Raw genomic sequence first — 21,966 nt, 5'->3', positions numbered from 1 at the left:
CTAAAATTAAATCATAAATTTAAAAAATTAACAGCAATACTATATTTGATATATAATTCAAAATATTGAAATTTTTTTAATAAAAATCAAATAAAAAAAATCAAATCTTAGGAACTTTTACATAAATAAGCTAAATAAAGCTATTAGGCTCATACTCTAAAAATACAACTAAGATTATCTTATATATAAAATAGTAATAATAACATAAATTATATCATTATTTCATCAAAATAATTCTTTTATCAGGCATATTACTTAAAAATAAATAATTTAATTTAATATTTTAACTTAAATTTTCAAAATTATTTTTAAATTTCAAAAATAATATATGTGTATATATATATTAAACTACCCATTTATTTTCGCTTCCTCATTAATCGCTATAAGGACTCAAAATTTATACATCTTATGATTTATAATAGAAATTATAACTATCATAATTGTGTAATTTATAATTAAACTAGATGCTAATATAAAACATTCTTATCTAATATATTTTTTAATTTCTCTAACTTCAAGAAGAATTTTATTTATATATATTAATCACTATTTTTTCTTTAATTTTAAAAATTGGAATATACCCTCTCAATTTTTGATTTATCTCTTTAACTAACTCTTTAAATTGAATAAACCTATTTTTCATACTAACTCTCATAATATTAATCTCCCTAATTATCATCGAAAATACAAAAAATAATGAAATTTACTTCCTATGCATATTAAATATACTTATAGCCCCCATTATTTGTTTAAATAAAAAATCAATTAAAATAATTTAGGATATTCGTCAATTCTACAAACTTCAATAATAATTATATTATTACTAACTAATAAAAACATATTTTTAATTTATTTTACATTATACATAATAATCACTTTTATCTTTCTATTTATGCTTCAACACATAAAAATTAACTCAATACTTATATTTAACATAACAACTTCAAATTTAATAAAATTCATCTTATACAATTACTTAAATATCTCATTACTTTATTTTTTCCTAAAATAAAATCAAAAATATATTTTAAAAATAACTTCAATTTTTTAAACTATACTATATATATAATATTCTTAATATTTATATTAATATATATAATATATTGATTAATTTAATAATTTTTAACACATCATAAATGTTTAAATCTAAATTTTTAATTTAAAATTTTCATTAAATTATAAAATTAAAATTTCATGCGCAAATTTACAATTTACTTCTTTTTCAGGCATAATGTTATTTATTAAAGATTTTAAGTTAAAAAAAGCTATTACCCTTCAAATTTAAAAATACATAATTTATTATAAATCTTAATTTACTTCAAAAAATGATTCTATTCATCCAACCATAAAAATATTGGTATATTATATAATACTTCTTATCGGCTTTATGATTAGGAATAATTGCTTCTTCCTTAAGAATAATCATTCGAATAGAATTAAAAAGTCCAGTTGAATAACGATCAAATTTATAATTCAATTGTAATATCTCATGCTTTTGTAATCGCCCCAAGTTTATCACCCATCATTATCTGTTTACTTAACAATTTTTTCCCTACATATTGCAAAAATCTCTTCTATCATAGGATCAATTAATTTTATCGTAACAATTTTAAAAATAAAAAATAATACGTTAAAATATGATGAAATATTTACACGATCAGTATTGATTACTACAATCTTACTTCTATCCCTATCAGTCCTAGCAGGAGCAATTACTATATTATTAACAGTTCAAAACCAAAACACTCCATTTTTCGACCCTACTGGGGGAGGAGACCCAATTTTATTCCAACACTTATTTTGATTTTTCGGATTTAGGAATAGTCTATGCAATACTTGGAATTGGTTTTCGAGGTTTTATTGTATGAGCACATCGTATATTCACCGTAGTGTTAGATGTAGACACCCGAGTATACTTCACCTCAGCTACAATAATTATTGCAATTCCTACTGGAATTAAAGTATTTAAATAATTAGCAACCTATTATGGATCCAATGTAGGGACTTTGCGTGTTCCTTTGTACGACCGAGGACAGCGGACGTTGAAGCCATCAGACCACCATGGGTAACTTCGAAGATCACTCATCGGGCGGTCAGTCTGTTAGAAGATAGCGCTGCGAGGGGCGTCTAGTTTCAACAGGATCGGCATGGTTTATAACACAGAAAGAAAGTTGTGGAGATAACCTTCCAGGAATTCGAACGGACAACGGCTGTTTCCACGCAGGCAACGCAACGTAGCTGCAATCCACGTGGACTAGCCGATGGGGTTTGCAGTGACACCAAGCACGCATGGAGGGGGAGGACGACTTCTTTACCTTTAAGACGTGGCCAGAAACAACGGACAGTCTTTATAATCGACGCCAAGCGACAGGTCGAAGATGGAGAACACCGGTCAACTCCCGATTCAACCGATCACGATCACATCAATACACTTAGCCTTGGCTTTCTTATATATATATATATATATATATATATATATATATATATATATATATATATATATATATATATATCAATCATCTTAATTGTAATTATTAAATTATTTAATCCTTAAACTCTGTAACTGCAATTCAGTGTCTCGACCGACAATTACAAAAGTCGGCGCGAGGCACAAACACCCAAACTTATCATAAATTCTTCCATTATCTGATCATTTGGTTTTATCTTCTTATTTATAACAGATGGATTAACCGGAATACTACTATCCAATTCATCCATCGATATTATTCTTCACGACACAATTATGTAGTAGCTCATTTTCACTATGTTCTATGCATAGGAACTGTATTCTCTATTATTGCAAGAATAATCCATTGATTCCCCTTATTTACCAGACATAACTTTAAATAAATATTATTAGACTCAATTTTATATAATATTTATTGGTGTAAATTTAACATTTTTTAGGAATAATAAGTATACCTCGGCGTTATTCAGACTATCCTGATTCTAACTATTGCTGAAACTTAGTATTATTAATTGGTTCAATAATCTCATTTAACAGAATAATTTTTTTTTTAATCATTATATTAGAAAGATTAATATCCAAACGCTTAGCTGTATTTAAATTTCACTAATCATCTTTAGAATGTTTAATACTATCTTCTCAAAATCCATATTCACCCTATACAGATAACTTAAATACTTTTCATAATTTTACAATAATTATAATCATCATAATCTCTTCTTAACCTTAATAATTATGCTAGACATTCTGCTTAATAAATTCATTAATCGATTCCTACTAAAAAACATCATATCGAAATTATCTGAACTGTCTTTTCTATAATAATTTTAACATTAATTGCCTTCCCCTCACTTAAAACCTTATATTTTATTGATAAATTATGAAGACCCGTATACTTAATAGTTAAATCTATTGGCCATCAATGATACTGATCTTATAAATATCCTCAATTCAATAATTTAAACTTTGATTCTTATATAGATAAAGATCTTAATAACATTTATATTTTTCGTCTACTAGATGTTGATAATCGAATAATTATTCCATTCAATATCCCCATCCGAATACTAACAACTTCAAACGATGTTATTTATTCATGAACAACATAAATTTTTAAATGAAAATTTAATTGAAACAATTAAAATGAAATCTATGAAAGATTCCTATGATTCTGATAGTAAAACGCACAATGAATCGAATCCTAGAAGAGATCGAGAAAATATGCAGAAAAAGATTCGATTCTTTGATAACAGTGCGAATGACAGTGAGGAAGAAGTTATGTCTATTGCTTCTGTTAGAATAGATAAACAAAAGAGATCGATCGATGAAAATACACTGAAAAGTATAGAGCTTGTTAACAATGCTAAAAACAGTGGCACAGAGGAATGTATAACCGATTTCTACAAACGTATAAAAATTTCCGAAAAATAATATTTCACCGTTATGGAGAAGAAGTAATATACAGAAAAGTATAAAAGTACAACTAGAAAAAATTCATTTGAGTACTCCAAAATCTCGTTTGATGACTGGAAAAACGTAGAAAAAGAAATAGCGCCTTGTTAAAACCAGTTACATGTTTACAAGAAGCTAGATGAAGATTACATGTTAGCGCTGTATCAACGTCTTTGAAGGGTAGGTTGACAAAATTGTTTACTATGGAATACAATTAATAAATTATAAGAATTTGCAGATGTATATATATATAATATAAGCAGAGTACCAAGTACAGGTAAAACTGCAACTGTAAATGAAGTTGTAAGATGCTTGCAAAAGTTAATAATTAAAGGTCAATTAGATGATTTTGATTATATTACAATTAATGGTATGAAATTGACCGAACCAAGGCAATCTTATGTACAAATTTTGAAGCAGTTAAATGGAAAATCTGCTACTTGAGAGCAAGCATATCGAATACTTGAAAAAAATTTCATAGTACTAATTCCAAGATGACATTACTCCTTGTAGATGAAGTACAATTTCCTTTTAATTTTTTTAAGTAATTTTATTAACATTATTATTATTATTTATTATTGCATATTAATGTTAATTATATTATTGTAGCTCGAATTTTTATGTACAAAACGCCAAGATGTTGTATATAATCTATTAGTATGGCTAACAAAGGCAACAGCACAGTTAATTGTTCTCACTATAACTAATACCATCGACCTACCTGAGAGAGTTTTAATGGGTCACGTTACATCGCGTTTAGGTCTCACTCGATTAACTTTTCAGCCATTCAATTACAAACAGTTACAGCAAATAGTAATGATCAGACTTAAGAAATTCAACGATTTCAGAAGCGAAGTTGCACGGCATTATAATAAATTTTTAGTTGCTCTTAATGAAATTAAAATCACTAGTATTTGTAACACTTTTACGCAAACGATTATTTTATTATAGAAAAGTTTCTACTCTATCCGGAGATGTTAGACGAGCTTTCAAAGATGTAACCAAAGCTGTGTCTGAAACGATTGCATCTACAAAAGTTCAAGCTATAAAACACTGTTCGAAAATGGAGAAAATATTTTTACAAGCTGTATCTGCAGAGGTCACACGAACCTCGGTCGAAGAAGTATATAGTAAGACCGACACATAACTCAAACACCAGGATCAACGATAATCAAAAACCGTGTATATAAGCCACCGTCCGCCGAATAAAGATTCATTCATTGTGCCACCTTACTTGAGTCTAAATCGCTATTCGTCACGCGTCGCGTGCTCTTAACTGTAATTACGCCAGTATATTCTTTACACAGACGTTCGCTAAACAGTAACTTTTGGTGATTACCTTTTATTTCTACAAAGTAAGAAATAAGTCAAGTTACTATTATTTCAATATTTGCTTATGCGAATCGTGAGTTAAAGTGCGCGGGTGAAACGACTTTAAACTATACTATTTTTGTTTCGTAATTCGATACGGTCCCGTGACATATAAATTGGCGATCCTGCCAGGATCCAATTAATTCAAGAGAAGGAAACACCCTACAGTGTAATCTACGGAGCACCTACCGCCGAGACTACGTGTGCCACAACTCACTCTGGACCTATCGGAATCCTCACCCAGTTATATCCTCGGACGACGAATCATACCATATCACCATGAACAAATCGGGAGCAAATTCACTCATGGCAAACTCGACAGACACGTTAGAATCCATAATGGCACAACTAAAACGCATTCAAGACACCCAGAACCAGGTACAAGGATCCCTACGGACTCTACAAGAGAGAATCGAAACCACAGACCAATCATTTGAAGCACAAACAAACGAATTTTGCCGGGCATTTGCATCACTAGGAATAAGTGCGTTCTCCGATGGAACAGTCATCACCGAAGACGATGACGAAGGATGCCACAAAGGACGACTACCCGCACACTCGCAATAGAACGGACCAGCAGTTCAACAGGAACAAAACACGTTGAGCTGAGCCAACGAGATACTACGTATCAAAATCCTGCGAGGAAAAGCAGTAAGCCGCTTATCCTATTGAAACTCATCATAGCAGAAAAGATCACCGAAAATGCCGAACGATGCATTCGGTATCATAATATCGAAACCTACGACCAACTATACCAGGCCCTGAGAACACAAGTATCTACACCAGTTACCACCAACGGCTGCCGCAATAGACTACTCTCAACCAGACAAGGATTCAGTGAAACAGTAATCCAATTCAGCGTAAGATTTCGCCAGGCGCTTAGCGAACTTCTTTACGCTGTTGGAATCTTAGTTATAGCAGCAAACCCAAAAACATTAATCGAGGCGCAATCCAAGGCCACCGACATTGAACTCTGGACCCAGGATAGAAATTCTCGCAGTAACAATACCATGAAACCCGCTATCAACAACCACCCACCGCCAATAAACAGACCTATTCAACAACCGAACCTCATCCCTACTAGACGACCAGAAAGACTAGATCAACCGCGTACTTGCATAAAGAACAATTGCTTCCAATACAACAATTTTCAACAACGACAGAACGGAATACTTCCACCGCGTGTGAATCACTTGGACGAAACCACAGGGACCGACGAAACGCAAAAACAGAACAATTCAACGAAATGCCGCTAGAATACATTACGTGCCTAAGAACGCGACAATTTCTACTTGACACCGGAGCAGAAGTAAATCTCATAAAAGAACGCGACGTACCGACCAAAATAAAGCTTAAAGAAACTAAATACATTTAACTCGGACGAGATAAACACCCCAACTATTACATGACATACAGACTTCCTACAGACTAAATATCCCTTCCTACCAAACGACTTCCCGCTAATCGAAGACGGAATATTCGGACTACCATTCCTCGAAAAATATTAGTATAACATTACTAACGAGTCGATAACACTAAACGGTACAACGATAAAATTACAGGAAACACCCGAGGAGATAGAAGTACCACCGGGCGAACATGTACACCATATCAAAATTATTGACAATCATCCTTGCCGCGTACTATTCATCAACACTAATAAGCAAACTTTGACAACTTCCAATATTGAATAAAAATTTCCAAATTCCAATCAAGTGCTCCAATTCATTGACAAATTACAGCTTAATCACATTGATAAAGATTACCGTGACCCGATCGAAAAAATTATAGCAACGTACAACAAAGTGTACCTTAAATTTGGATCCCTTACCCTGTGCCTCTCTCTCCCAACACAAAATTATCCTTAAAAATCCTCGACCCATTAATATCAAATCCTACAAACCACCGGAATGCCGCAGAACCAAAATTAACCAACAGATTCATGAAATACTAGACAAAAACATTATCGAACCATCAGACTCTCCCTTTAACTACCCAATCTGGATAGTTTCCAAAAAATCGGACGCATCGGGTAAAAAAAAAAAAATGGAGAATAGTGATTGACTTTCGCAAATTGAACGAACAAACGGAACAAGACGTCTACCATCCGAAGGACACTTCCATTTTAACCGTATGGCATTTGAACTCAAAAACGCACCCGCAACATTCCAACGAATGATGGACAACGCTTTACGTGGACTGATAGACAGATACTGTTTCATATATATGGACGATATTATTATTTTCGGACAAACGATTGAGGAACATAATAAAAATTTAGCCATCCCATTTCAAGGATTATAAGATCTAGGACTGAAACTACAGATCGACAAATGCGCATTTTTGAAACCGGAATTAGAATATCTAGGACACATAGTAACTGCAAAGAGAACAACCAAATCCTGACAAAATTAAATCCATCAAAGATTTTCCCCAACCTAAGACACTTACCCAAATAAAAGCTTTCCTAGGATTAACCAGCTGTTACAGAAAATTTATTAGAAACTTCGTGAAAATCTCCAAACCCCTCACCACCCTTAAAAAAAAGGACGAACCGTTTAGATGGACAATCGATCAGGAAACCACGTTCAAATCCCTCAAACAAAAACTATGCTCCGCACCAATTATTAGATACCCTGACTTTTCCAAACCATTCGCACTAACCACAGACGCTAGTAACGAAGGCATAGGAGCCGTCCTATCCCAAGATAACATACCCTGTAACTTCATATCGCGAACCCTTAATCCCGCCGAGCGAAATTACTCTAGCAGTGAAAAGAAACTTCTAGCAATCGTGTGGGCAACGAAACGTTACGACATCCTAACTATTTGTTAGGAAGAAAATTCACAATTCAAACAGACTATCAGGCTTTAGTCTGGCTTAAATACGTAAAGAACCCCTCTTCCAGGCTCATGAGATGGAGGTTGAGATTAGAAGAATATGATTTTGAAACAGAATACAAAAAAGGGTAAAGAAAACGTAGTTGCCGAAGCTCTATCCCCCTATCTGATATACCCGGTCACCGGACTGACTGCTTATTCTATGGCCGAACTGTGCGGACGTATTGTACGTCGCTCTCAGACAAGCTGTAGTATTTTCGTGTACAGAGTGCGAGAAAATTGACGTGTGTGAGTGTTTCGGATAGTGTGGTGGAAGTGGATTAGATTGCCAAAGCTGTATATAGTGCAAAATACCGCATAACGTCATAAATTGTCGGTAAAAGTGCACGTGGCGTAGCGTGGGTACCGCCGCGTCTCATTGGCCGGCGGCAAGGCCATAGCGGTTCCCCGGTTGGTCAGCATGAACGGCCGGTCGTGTCTCATTGGCTGGCGGTGGCGTCAAAGCGGGGCCCCTATTGGTCAGAACGGACAGCTGATCCCAGCGTCCCATTGGGTGGCAGCAGGGGCATAACGACGCCCTGATTGGTCGACGCGGGCGATCAATCCCCGCGCTAGTTGGTGGCGTGCGCGGCGCAGAACTGGACCTGATTGGACAGCCACGAGATGGATGATGTTATTACCATGGCAAGCTCGCGGAAAAGAAAAGAGGAGATAACGAGCACTTCCGATTCGGACTATGTAAAAGCAGTGAGGAGAAGAAGGAGAAAAATAGGGAGTAGTAGCCCCGAAAAAGAGAAAGTGGGGCGACGGGATGAAGGAAGTACGTACTCATCGCCAGCAGAGGAAATAATAGCTTTGTGCAGAAATCTGAATAGAAGTGCCACTGCTGGAGACTTAAAATACATTAAGAGAAGGGTAAAAGTATGCTAGAGACTCATTAGCAATCTGCAGGAGGAGAACGAGGAGCTGAAGAGGAGGCTGGAGAAGAATGAAGATCTGGGGAGTCAAATAAAGAAGTTGTCTGAGACCATTACCGGAGCGGTGGAAAAAGTGGCCGAGCGACAGGAGCGACAGCAAGAGCGAGAGAATGTGCAAAAGTGTGGGAATGTGTGCGTGCCTGTTAACTATGCGGGCATAGTTAAGAAGAACTGTATGAATAAAAGAATGAAGGTGGGAGAAAGTGTAAGCGTGAATATAAATGAGCGTACGAATGTGAAAACGTATGCGGTGATTGTGAAACCAAAAAATGAGAACCAGAACACAACGAGTGAGGAAGTAAGAGAGAAAGTGATAAAAGGAATGAGAGAATTTGTAAATGTGAGAGTGAAAGCAGTGCGTAAGTTAAGAACAATGAAGTGGCGATTGAGACAGGTAGTGAGCAAAAGAGGAATGCTATAAAGGAATGTGCGAAGCTTGGCCAGCTAGGTCTTAAAGCCAACCTGCCAGGCATGATAGGTCCCAAGGTAATTATGTACGACGTGTCGAACGAGATGAAGAATGAGACCATTTTGGAAGAAACGTATGAAAAGAATTTGAAAGAGTGTATGACACAGTACGAATTTAAGAAAAGAGTGAGAATAATAAATAGATGCAATAAGAAGGGAGCGAACGAAGGAAATGTAATTATGGAAATGAGTGCGACAGTGAAAGGAATACTGACACGTGCCAGAACGCAGAGCAACGAAAGAGACGTGCAAGAATTGTAGGGAAAGAGGTATGAATGACGGACACTCAGTAATGTCAAATGAGTGCCCGCAATATGTGCGAAAGATCGAAAGAATGAGGGAACGAATATGCTATGACTGAAGGCTGTCTGTGTATGATACAGCTGAATTGCCGGAGAGCAAATGTTGTTATGTGTAATTTAGGCATAGTTCTGTGTGAAGAAAATGTAAGCATAGCGCTTCTCCAGGAGCTCTATGTCGCGTACAGGGATATTAGAGGGTTGCCAACCCACCTGAGTGTGTACAAATGTGATGGAATGATCAAGACAGCAATTGTAGTGAACGATGCGAATGTGCAATCATTGTTGGCGAGTGAACATACAAACGGGTATGGTGTGTGTGCATGGGTAAAAGGTATGTTTGGTGAAATGTATGTGGTGTCCGTCTACTGTCAGTATGGGACAGACGTTGAACCGTACTTGCGGAATCTGGAGGCTATAATACGGTATGCAAAAGGAGTGCCGGTGATCGTTGGAATGGATGCGAACGCGGTGAGTGCGCTATGGCACAATAAATTCCAAGTGCGAGGGCGTGAGAGCGAGAAGAGTGGCGAAGTATTAGAGAACTTCATAGTACAAAGTGGGATGACTGTGCTGAATGAGCCAAGCGAATGGTATACTTTTAGTGGTGCGAATGGACAGAGTGATATAGATGTAACCCTAGGGTACTGTCTAGATAGTAGGTGTGAGTACAAATGGGAAGTGAAGAACAAATGGGGGGTAAGTGATCATAATATAATATTGATATGCATGAATTATGGAATGATGAGTACGAGTGAGTCTCCGTCTGTGAGAACGAAATGGTCTGCCAGAAATGACGTTTGGGACGAGTACATGAGAGTAATGCGCATGGAGGCGGAGGAAGTAAGAATGGAAAATTTTGCGAGGCTGAGTATAGATGAGAAGGCGAGTGCAATCACTGACTGGGTCGCTAAGGCGAACGATATAACCATGAAGAGGGTTCAATGCTCCAAGCACGAAAAAAGTGTAAAGTGGTGGACGCAAGAATTGGAGAAGGCGAGGAAACGGGTACGAAGAGCAAGAAGGCAATACCAAAGGGCGAGGAGTACTCAGAGTACGTGTGTAGATCAGAAAATAACCCTGAAAAGATGCGTGAATGAATATAAGTGGATGATTAAGGACACGAAAGAAAGAAATTGGACATAGCTCGTTAGAGTGAAAGGAAATGCTGATCCGTGGGGAGAGGTATACAAAGTATGCATAAGAAAACGGAGGTATGATGATCTGTGTGGGCTGAAAGATGGAGAAAGTTTGACGCGAACGTGGAAAGAGAGTGCAAGTGTATTACTAAAAGAACCCCCCCTGATGCAGTAAATGGCGATACTGAGCGAACGATACATCATGATGTAATAAGGGCAAATGCGGTCAAACAAATTGCATGGGATGAGCTAGATCGTGCGGTGCGTGCGAATAAATCGGTTAAGGCGCCTGGAATGGATGGTTTGACGGCTGAAATGATAAAGAATGTATGGCGTGTCATACCGGAATAGATGAGAGAAACTTTCGACGAGTGCATGAAAGAGCAATACTTCCCGAATGAATAAAAAAAGGCCGATGTTCTTGTCCACCTCAAGTCCCCGCACAAAGTGCGGTCCGATCCACGGTCGTACAGGCCGATAAGTGTCCTTCCGACTCTGGGAAAAATACTAGAACGAGTGATGGTAGACAGGTTGGAGCAAAAAACGAGTGGGTGACTGAGGGAATGTCAGTTTGGTTTTCGTAAAGGTAAATCAACTGAGGATGCATGGTATAAAGTGCGCAGATGTGTAAGTGACTCTGAGAGTATGTATTGGGTGTTTTTGTCGACTTCAAAGGAGCTTTCGACAACCTGTCCTGGGGACGAATAGCGGAACGTCTACGTCAGTTTGAATGCGAAGAGCTTGGGTTATGGTTGAGCTATTTCAAGGATAGGAATGCGTGTATTGTAGGAAAGAATGAGACAATGTGGAGAAGGGTTGAGAGAGGGTGCCCATAGGGGTCGGTTTGCGGCCTCGTAGTATGGAATCTCATGATGGATGAACTTTTATCTGAATTAGAAAGATATGAATGTAAGATCGTAGGGTATGCGGATGACTTGTTAATACTAGTCGTGGGAGCAAGTAGAAGTATTATAGAAGCAAAGAGTGCAAAATGTATAACGTGTGTGATAAGTTGGGGCAGAAGTGTTGGTCTGGAAGTAAGTGATAGGAAGACGGTGTGTAAGTTGCTGAAGGGTTCCCTCTCGGGTAACAGAGATTACCATGCACCATGCGTGCTTGCAGAAGAAATGAGAGTGAGGTACGTGAAGCAACTCAAGTACCTAGGTGTGTGTATGAGTGAGCGAATGTGTTTCAAACCGCATTTAATAGAGCTCAAGAGTGAGCAAAATGTGAGGTTTGCGGGTATGAGTATTAAATTCGAGTCAGGGTTATACATGTGCTACCTCCTAACCGGACATGGTAGTATGAATGGCTTTCTGTACAAGCGTGAGTTGATAGAGAGTGGCAGGTGTGAATGTGGTGCGACGTGCGAAGACTGGATGCACATACTAACTGGTACCGCGGGGGTCTGGCGCAGCCCACAGAGGGGGGAGAAATTCTCCACTGTTGCCGACCATGGGTTGGACTCGCGGAGGCAGTGGTATAGCCTATATCGCGGGCTAGATGGATTAGCTGCACTATCAGCTCGGGTACCGACCTGAAGAGATGCCTTGCACTCTGGCATCAAATTGGTAGTCTACGTGGAACTACTCCGCGTCGACGCGCTGATTGATCCTATTTCAATCCCGCGCCCATGGGGGCTGTGTTTGTTGAGCCCTCGAGGCAGACACAGACACGTAAAACACAACTAGACGAATACCCAGTCACCGTCAAATCCAACGTCCCGATAAAAACGAACATGAAAATCAAAATCCCAGAGAAGCTAACACCTTATATGATCTTTATAACAATTGGAAACTTGACCCTACACCATCCCTTCTACGCCTAAGACCCAACCGAAAATCTATAACGAAAAGACATGGCTTAACTGACTACACTTGATAATGCTTATGGAAGATGAAATAGAACTCGGTATTGTGGAATCGGATTTTCCATGTCCGCTTGGGCCTACTTCGAGCGCAGGCTTAGAAGAGATAGCGCATGCGAACAGACCTGCGTTAGGGTAAACACTTGGCGCCGATTTGTTCGCTAGGTTTCGTGGAAGGCATAAGTATCCCTTTACAGGGGGTCTTGCAAGACAACCGAGCGTAAGAATGCATGAGGACGAAAGGGAATACATGTAGTTCGGAGAAAGTGAAGAGTGTTTGGAAAAGACGAACGATTAGAATGGCCGAACGTGACCGAATGTCTGAATTAAGAGGGACTGAGAATTAGAGTGAAAGAGAATGATTGTGCGTGGTTATATAGAGTGCGAGAGGAACGTTGGGACATAGTATGTCCAGAGTACGTAACAGTAGGGGTAAAAAGACGTAATAAGACGGGACAGTTGGAAAGACGCACTAAGACGAAAGACCAGTAAAAGACATAAGCGACGAAGACGATAAAGACGCGTGCCGAGGGCATCAAGACGATAAGCTTAGTCTTATACACGGTCGATCTACCTTTAGTGAAAAGCGAAACTAATCACCAACACCACGTCTAATATTAGTAACACTGTAACTTATAATATACTTAAATATACATCAACACAACGTACGAGTACAACAATTATTTGGGGGCTTGTACGGGAATCGACAACTTTGCACACTCGTCTGTGACCAAAAAGAACAGTATAAAACTAGGATTCTCTAATTACGAATTAGCTTCTCTACAACTAATGATCAGATTTATTTCCCACCATCTAAACCAACCGGTCACTCTAGCTACGAATCCTATTAAAGAATACACCCCAGAAGAGAAACAAAAAATTATTAAAGAAGCACACAAGATAACTTGAAACATTTAGGAGAAAACAAAACACAACAACACTGACAAAAGACGGAAACCAATTTATTCTCTCAATTCAGGACTACCTCATCAAATACCTAATGCTCATCCCCTTACAAAATCAAAAAACCGAATCCATCATAGACAAACAAGATCTATATCTTCTCCTCGCCCAAACATATCTTTGTAAGCAAACTTATGGAACAATTCAAGAAAATCTTCAAAATTCAACACAGAGCTTTAAAATTAAAACAACTAGCTTCCACCCACAGAGTAACGGAGCCCTCGAGAGGACTCACGGAACTGTCAAAGATCTGTTGCGCACCAGTATTGACGAAACTCGGACTGATTGAAACGAACACCTTAACCTAATTTCTATGGCATTGAATACTTCTGTCTACTCGACCACCCGATACATACCCTTTGAATTAACCTTCGGACGAAAAGCTAATCTACCTTCCTCAATCGCCCTAACACCCGCTTTATACCATACCGAGTTGTTTAAACTCTGAAAATAACGGCATAACGATTATCTCAATTACGCGAAAATCAATATCGAAACCAATAAAAAACGATATAAAAGAGACCAGGACAGAAAAATCAGGATTCAGAGCTTATACGACGTCAACGACCTAGTACTCCTACACAACGACCACAAACAGAACAAATTATCCCCAGAATTCCTAGGACCGTATAAAATAATTGAAATACGAAAACCTAACTACCTCGTACAAATACAGAACAACAAAACCCTTTTAGTACACGAAAACCGATTAAAACTGATTTACTTTCCAGGCTAAAAAAAAACTCACGGATTAGAAATTACCAACCTCGACCATTCGCAAATCATACATGAAAACATAGAAACAGTCTACATATATCGTAATGAGATAAAAATTAACACAATTATTAACCCGTTCGACATTAAAAGCGATTTGGATAAAGCGAATCAACTCATAAACGACATCAAAAATACGTGCAAAGGTTGTAATAATATTAATACGGTATATCTGACAGAAAAACTTCACAAACTAAACACAGAATACACCCGTCTAAGCATCCTTCTACACCGACGCGCTAAACGAGGGATTCTGAACATAATAGGTTTCGCTCCAAGGCTTTCTTTGGAACCCTTGTCGAAGACGATCTAACATTGATAAACCAAAACATTGACAAATTATTCGACAAAAACACCAAACTTTACAAAATTGTACAAAATCAAACTGCCATGTTCAGAACCATCCTCAATAGCCAAACCCTCCCACATTTCATCCGACAATACGAAGAATTCACCCTTGATACACGCAATACCGAAAAAACGCTTGGATTACTTTTATTAGCTGAAATCATAACTACAGACATTAGGGAAAACATCGACAATTTACAGGAAACAATCACATTAGGAAAACACGGTATTATACGACAGGAAATTATCGACACTTACGAAAATTTTCTGAGAACACACCTAATTGTATCGTACATATCACCCGAATTACATAACTTCCAAACATTGATCGACATCAACCAACTTAGAATTTACCTAACGAACCGGAGAATTATATACTCAATCGCTATGCCCATATTAAAAGAAAAAGAATGGACACACGCTAAATTGTACACTATCCCATACAAAAAGGGATCTACCTTTGTGGCACCCTTACTCAAACACGAATACTTGTTAAAATCATCAGGACAATTCATACCAATTGATATTACCTACCTAGACCACTATTGTAGATCCACCAGCCTTGCAAAAATTTGTAAACGATCCCAACCCACACAAAACACTAACACTTTAGAATGCACCAACCACGACAAATACCTGTTAACCATTTTCAAAATTCGTGAACTCACACTTTTACCGATGTACACGCCCAATACATATATTATTATACCGGAACATACAGTCGCTATTACTTCACTCTAACCACGAAGAACGATTTGTAATTAACCGACCTGTGAAACTCACTAGCCACGAAGATTGCACATTTTTGTACAATAATAATCTAATGAAACTTGGAGGTACCACGTATTCAGCCAATATAACGATTCAAAATTACACCCTAATCCATTTAGATTTGGACAAACTCAAAACACTACCCATAGTACCTAAGGTAACTCCAAATTTCAATGCATACGCTAACAACCTGGACAACATAGAATCACAACTCATCGACATCTCCCACGAACATAGAATTAAGTCAGCTGAAGAAATATCAGTCTCGATCATAATATACCTTGGCTACGGAACATTAATTGTTACATTCCTATTCGGCCTGTATAAATGCAAATTCTTTTCACTCTTAGGACACTGTATACCTCCAACTATTTGTTTAAAAATATGCTGCCAAGAAAATATTCAGACTAATAACCCTCAACGATACAAAGGTGTACAATATTCAAACGACAATGAACCACACACCTCATGGATTGCCATCCCACAGACCTACGAACCACCCCACTCAGGAAGAAGGAAAATTGTTCGATTTTTGGAAGCAAATCGAAGCTAACAACGGGGTGTGAGGACCACCAAGCACTCCGATAAGACCGACACATAACTCAAACACCAGGATCACCGAGATAAAGCCACCGCCCGCCGAATAAAGCCACAATTCATTGTGCCACCTTACTTGAGTCTAAATCGCTGATCGTCACCCATCGCGTACTCTTACCTGTAATTACGCCAATATATTCTTTACGGAGATATTCGGTAAACGGTAACTCTCTACGGAGATTTTCGTTAAAACGGTAACTCTTTACAGAGACGTTCGTTAAACAGTAACTTTTGGTGATTACCTCCTATTTCTACGGAGTAGGAAATAAGTCAAGTTACTATTTATTTCAATATTTGCTTACGCGAATCGTGAGTTAAAGAAACGACTTTAAACTATAATATTTTTGTTTCGTGATCCGATACGGTTCCGTGACACGTGTTTTGTTTGCTCAATATTGATAAATGTCAAATGTTATAGCTTTTTAATGATTGTGTTTACTCTTTTACATTACAGGCATAAAAATACCTACTGTAACGGAAATACTTGGTGTCTGTGGAAGATTAAGGGCTACTAGGTTAATAATTAGCGAACACTTGAAAAACGATATACACCAAAAGATTTTATTGAACGTTTCCACAGACAATATTCACTATGCAATTCAGGAGCTAAATTTAAATTCGAATTAATTATTCTTTTAGTAAATATACGTGTCCTTTTTTATTCAAAAGTGTACGTGTTCTTAGAAGTGCCTTAGTAAATCATACATAAATTCTATACTTTAACAATGTGCTTGACAATATTATATTCGATACTCTTAATACGATACAATATTCTCAATCGAATCAGTATCTTATTAGAGTCAGAAACGTGTGTTTCATAGTTTACAAATTTTCCATTAGATATTGAAGCTATGGTTAACGAAAATTTCGAAGAAAAGATACTTACACTTCACAGTCAACGAAAGTGGAAAGATATTGCTAATTTAGATTGCCCTTTGAATGAATTTGAAAAATGTCGATTATTTTGGGTACTACCGACCATTAATTATTTACACTGGATAAAAGAAATAATTGATAAACACAATGTAGCTGGATTGGCAAGCATAGGTTGCGGGTGTGGATTGTTAGAGTGGTTATTTCAAAAACGTTCTGGTAAGTCGTCGTTTCATTTTTATGCTCGGTAGAATATAGTTACCCTGTTCTCGATTATACATTTTATATATTTGTATTTTTTGTTAGTACTCGTAGCTTTATTTAGAATATTCGTCATTTCTAATTCAAAATGTTTAGCGATCGATTATTCTGTTCAGAGGTTTGGACGTAATCGGTGTAGAATTAGATCGATCGTGGTGGTGTAGCAAGTATTCTCCACCTTTGTTCATAGAAGCATACATTTTATTCACGAAAATAATACAAAAAACTTTTCTGTACCCGAAAACTACGCCCTTCATTTTTGTTACTTCCACAACGCGTTAGCGTTTTGCGATTACATTGAAAATTACAAAGGTAAACTTATTTTTGTCATTGGACCCAAAGAAGGTCAACATCGTTGGACAGATCCAATGCCCTTCGATAACAAATTTTACGTGTACGGCTGGAAATTATTAAGCGAAAAGGAAATCGAAAGATTCAATGATTATATTACAGTTTACGGCAGATGAATGATGCTGCATGTGATTATTATACACGCGTCAAAGGTTCAGTTGTTCAGTTGTTCAAGAGATTTGTCAGTAAACTTTGTTTTCCGAAACGTATAACGCCTGACTTTATTTTTCTTTGGGACAAGAAGCATATAAAAATAAAAATAATGATTGTTCGCGCGTTACTTTTAGTGAACCGTTTAAAACGAAAAAGCAACTTTGATAGCCACGATTTGCATTTGCCTTCGATAATCGACATTGCCGGTTTGATTATCGAATTGTCATTGAATATCGCGCAACGTTATGGGTTACAATGCGACTAACTAGTTTTTGGTTTAAACGTCAATGTCATTAATATTAATAACGGTGTAACTAACATCTGTAGGCGCGCGCGCACACACACACAACGTCAACTTGTATTGAAAAATATGTCAACGGACAAGAATAACAGTTCCGTAAAGGACCAAGATGAAAAGAACAAACTTAGTGTTTACTGTACATTTTACCTGTCGAAAATGCTGAATGCAGGTGCGGCCCGTCTAACAAACATCGAAGTAATTAATTGTCGATTTAATTACAAAAAACTTGGGTAAAAATGAAATTGTCAATTATTCGTATAATTGTCAGAATATTTTTAAACATTTTTGAACCGCAACAAAACTTAACCTCAAAATTTGTTTATTTTTTAATGGTTTTTTGCTTAATTTGTTTTACACGAAAATAGAATAAAAAAATTTGTTCTTTAATTTTAAAAATTGGGATATACCCTCTCAATTTTTGATTTATCTCTTTAACTAACTCTTTAAATTGAATAAACCTATTTTTCATATTAACTCTCATAAAATTAATCCCCATAATTATCATCGAATATACAATAAATGTAAGTAATGAAATTTACTTCCTATGCATATTCAATATATTTACGGCTCCCATTATTTGTTTAAAAAAAAAAAATGAATTAAAATAATTCTAGGATATTCATCAATTTTACAAACTTCAATAATATTATTAACTGATAAAAACACATTCTTAATTTATTTTATATTGTACATAATAATCACTTTTATCTTTCTATTTACACTTAAACACATAAAAATTAACTCAATAATTATATTTAACATAACAACTTGCAGGAATCTCTTTTATCATAGAATCAATTAATTTTATTGTAACAATTTTAAAAATAAAAAATAATGCACTAAAATATGATCAAATACCTCTATTTGCATGATCAGTATTAATTACTACAATTTTACTTCTTCTATCTCGACTAGTCCTAGCAGGAGCAATTACTATATTATTAACAGATCGTAACCTAAATACTTTATTTTTCGATCCTACCGGAGGAGGAGACCCAATTTTATTTCAACACTTATTTTGATTTTTGGTCAACCAGAAGTATATATTTTAATTCTTCCAGGATTTGGTCTGATCTCCCATATTATCTTTAATAAAAGAGGGAAAAAAGAAACTTTTGGAAATTTAGGAATAGTCTATGTAATACTTGGAATTGGTTTCCTAGGTTTTACTATATTGTATGAGCACATCATATATTTACCATAGGATTAGATGTAGATACCCGAGCGTACTTCACCTCAGCTACAATAATTATTGTTATTCCTACTGGAATTAAAGTATTTAGATGATTAGCAACCTATTATGGATCCAAACTTATCATAAATTCTTCCATTACCTGATCATTTGGTTTTATCTTTCTATTTACAATAGGTGGATTAACCGGAATTATACTATCTAATTCATCCATCCATATTATTCTTCACAACACATATTATGTAGTGGCTCATTTTCACTATGTTCTATTCATAGGAGCTGTATTCTCTATTATTGCAAGAATAATCCATTGATTCACCTTATTTACAGGACTAACTTTAAATAAATATTATTTAGACTCAATTTTATATAATATTTATTGGTGTAAATTTAACATTTTTTAGGAATAATAGGTATACCTCGACGTTACTCAGACTATTCTGATTCTTACTATTGCTGAAACTTAGTATCATCAATTGGTTCAATAATCTCATTTAACAGAATAATTTTGCTTTTATTCATTTTATTAGAAAGATTAATATCCAAACGCCTAGCTATATTTAAATTTCACCAATCATCTTTAGAATGATTGCAAAAGTTTCCTCCAAAAGACTATTCATTCCTTTCAATGCCCCTAATTATTAAACCATATATATTCTAATATGGCAGAATAGTGCAGTGAATTTAAGATTCACTTATAAAATTTTCAATTTTTTATTAAAAATGTCACATTGTAAAATATTATCTTGACCCGTATACTTAAGAATTAAATCTATTGGCCATCAATGATACTGATCTTATGAATATCTTCAATTCAATAATTTAAACTTTGATTCTTATATAGATAAAGATTTTAATAACATTTATATTTTTCCCATCTAAATACTAACAACTTCAAACGATGTTATTCATTCATGAACTGCCCCATCATTAGGATTAAAAATAGATTCAACCCCAGGACGTATTAATCAAATAAATCTAATCACTATCCAACCAGGAGTATTCTTTGGTCAATGTTCAGAAATTTAATTGCCATTTTAAAGTTATTACATAAATAATATTTTTATTAATATAAACATTAGATTGATAAAAAAGTTGATTTTTTAAATCAAATTATAGTATGTAAATTACTACTTACTATTCTCCATCTTTGACCCCTCAACCAGAAATGACATTTCATTAAATTGATTTAGATTAATACTACCTTCCATATTCCTTCGTATAAAATTTTGAACAATGAATTCGCGATATCAAATATTTTGATTTATATTTGTAGTGGACCTCTCCGGATAGTTTCGGCGAAGTATAGCTATGCGTCGAAAACGTAATTTGACGCGCGACAGTTGGACGGAGGACACGGCGCCGTGTAACATAAACAGGCGAACTAGCTTATCGTTGCCGGCGGAGGCCTGCACTTGACTAGATGAGTTACCGCTGTCCGAAAGAAGGCGATCGTGAGAATCGGCTTCGAGGACAGCAGGGTGACGGTCGAAGGACCAGTAAGCAGAGGTCGCCCGTAAAATAAAGAACGAAGGCAGATCCTTTCCGTCCGCCGAACTATTCACTCGACTTTGACTCGCTTTGCGTCAATTGTTTAATAACAAATCTGTCATCTCTATCGCTTAACTTCGGCGGCCGTCCAGATCGACGCTTATTTTCTAGTGTTCCCTGTGTCTTATATTTACTTACAATATACTGGATGGTTGCATGACTTTTTTCCAACAGTTCATCAATTTTTCTAAGAGAAGATCCATTTTTATAAAGACCTATTATAATATTTCATTCTTGTAAGGTTGTTTCTCTGCTTTTCGTAGACATTTTAAGTGTGCACTATCATGGGAAGACTAAAATGAAATGAAATGTACTTTACACTTACAAACAAAAACAAATGCACATCGGGAATCCCCTCATTCAATTGTTTAGACATTTTTTATCGACAAATGGCAACTGTATGAATACTTTCTTCCCGACGGTTTCCGTACTCGCTAAGAATTTTGTTATGTAATTTGTATTAAGATGCTTCAATTTTAATAAAATAATATATCATTCAAAGGCTGTGTAAATTTCTTACTTTGTACTATATTTCATTGTTAAATTGGTGTTCTGCAGGAAAAGTTATTGGCATTCAAAGTAGAGCACCTACTGGTGTATGAATACTTTTTTCGTTAACTGTATATAGAATCTTCCAGGTTTGAACCATCTTCGTTCTGCTGTAAAATTTATATCTTGTATAAATCTATACGTTTTTCTGCCATAAGTGTCTCCATCTCATCTTATTTGCCATTCTTTTATTATTTCATATTTAATTTTTGCTGTTTCATCTTCTAAGTTAACTTCATTTCCATCATCCTTTTCTCTGTAGATATAGTCCTTCCATGTTGTTGTTAGATTTCTTCTCACCCTATTTATTATCCCACATTGTATGACCTGCAAGTCAAATGGTAATAAACCAGTTATTGTTTGCATGGCATTTGTAGACGTGGTTTTACACGCTTTTATGA

At 36.0% G+C, this 21,966-nt stretch overlaps 2 protein-coding genes and 1 pseudogene across 2 annotated transcripts; all 3 read left to right on the top strand.

Moving 5' to 3' along the window:
- The first annotated feature begins 1,387 nt into the window (after nt 1-1,387).
- Nucleotides 1,388-20,494, top strand: LOC143145539 (cytochrome c oxidase subunit 1-like; annotated as a pseudogene).
- LOC143146324 (origin recognition complex subunit 1-like) lies at nt 3,611-5,066 on the top strand. Its single transcript, XM_076310503.1, is given in 5 exon segments — nt 3,611-3,854; nt 4,158-4,388; nt 4,391-4,437; nt 4,529-4,782; nt 4,871-5,066. Coding segments are annotated over 5 exon segments (972 nt in total).
- Nucleotides 17,186-17,935, top strand: LOC143145406 (uncharacterized). The gene is given in 3 exon segments (XM_076308753.1): nt 17,186-17,426; nt 17,587-17,652; nt 17,655-17,935. Coding segments are annotated over 3 exon segments (588 nt in total).
- Nucleotides 20,495-21,966: the final 1,472 nt, after the last annotated feature.

The sequence above is a fragment of the Ptiloglossa arizonensis genome, chromosome 4 (genome assembly GCF_051014685.1).
Source record: "Ptiloglossa arizonensis isolate GNS036 chromosome 4, iyPtiAriz1_principal, whole genome shotgun sequence".
Classification (NCBI taxonomy): domain Eukaryota; kingdom Metazoa; phylum Arthropoda; class Insecta; order Hymenoptera; family Colletidae; genus Ptiloglossa; species Ptiloglossa arizonensis.
This window is presented reverse-complemented; position numbering and strand designations above follow the sequence as displayed.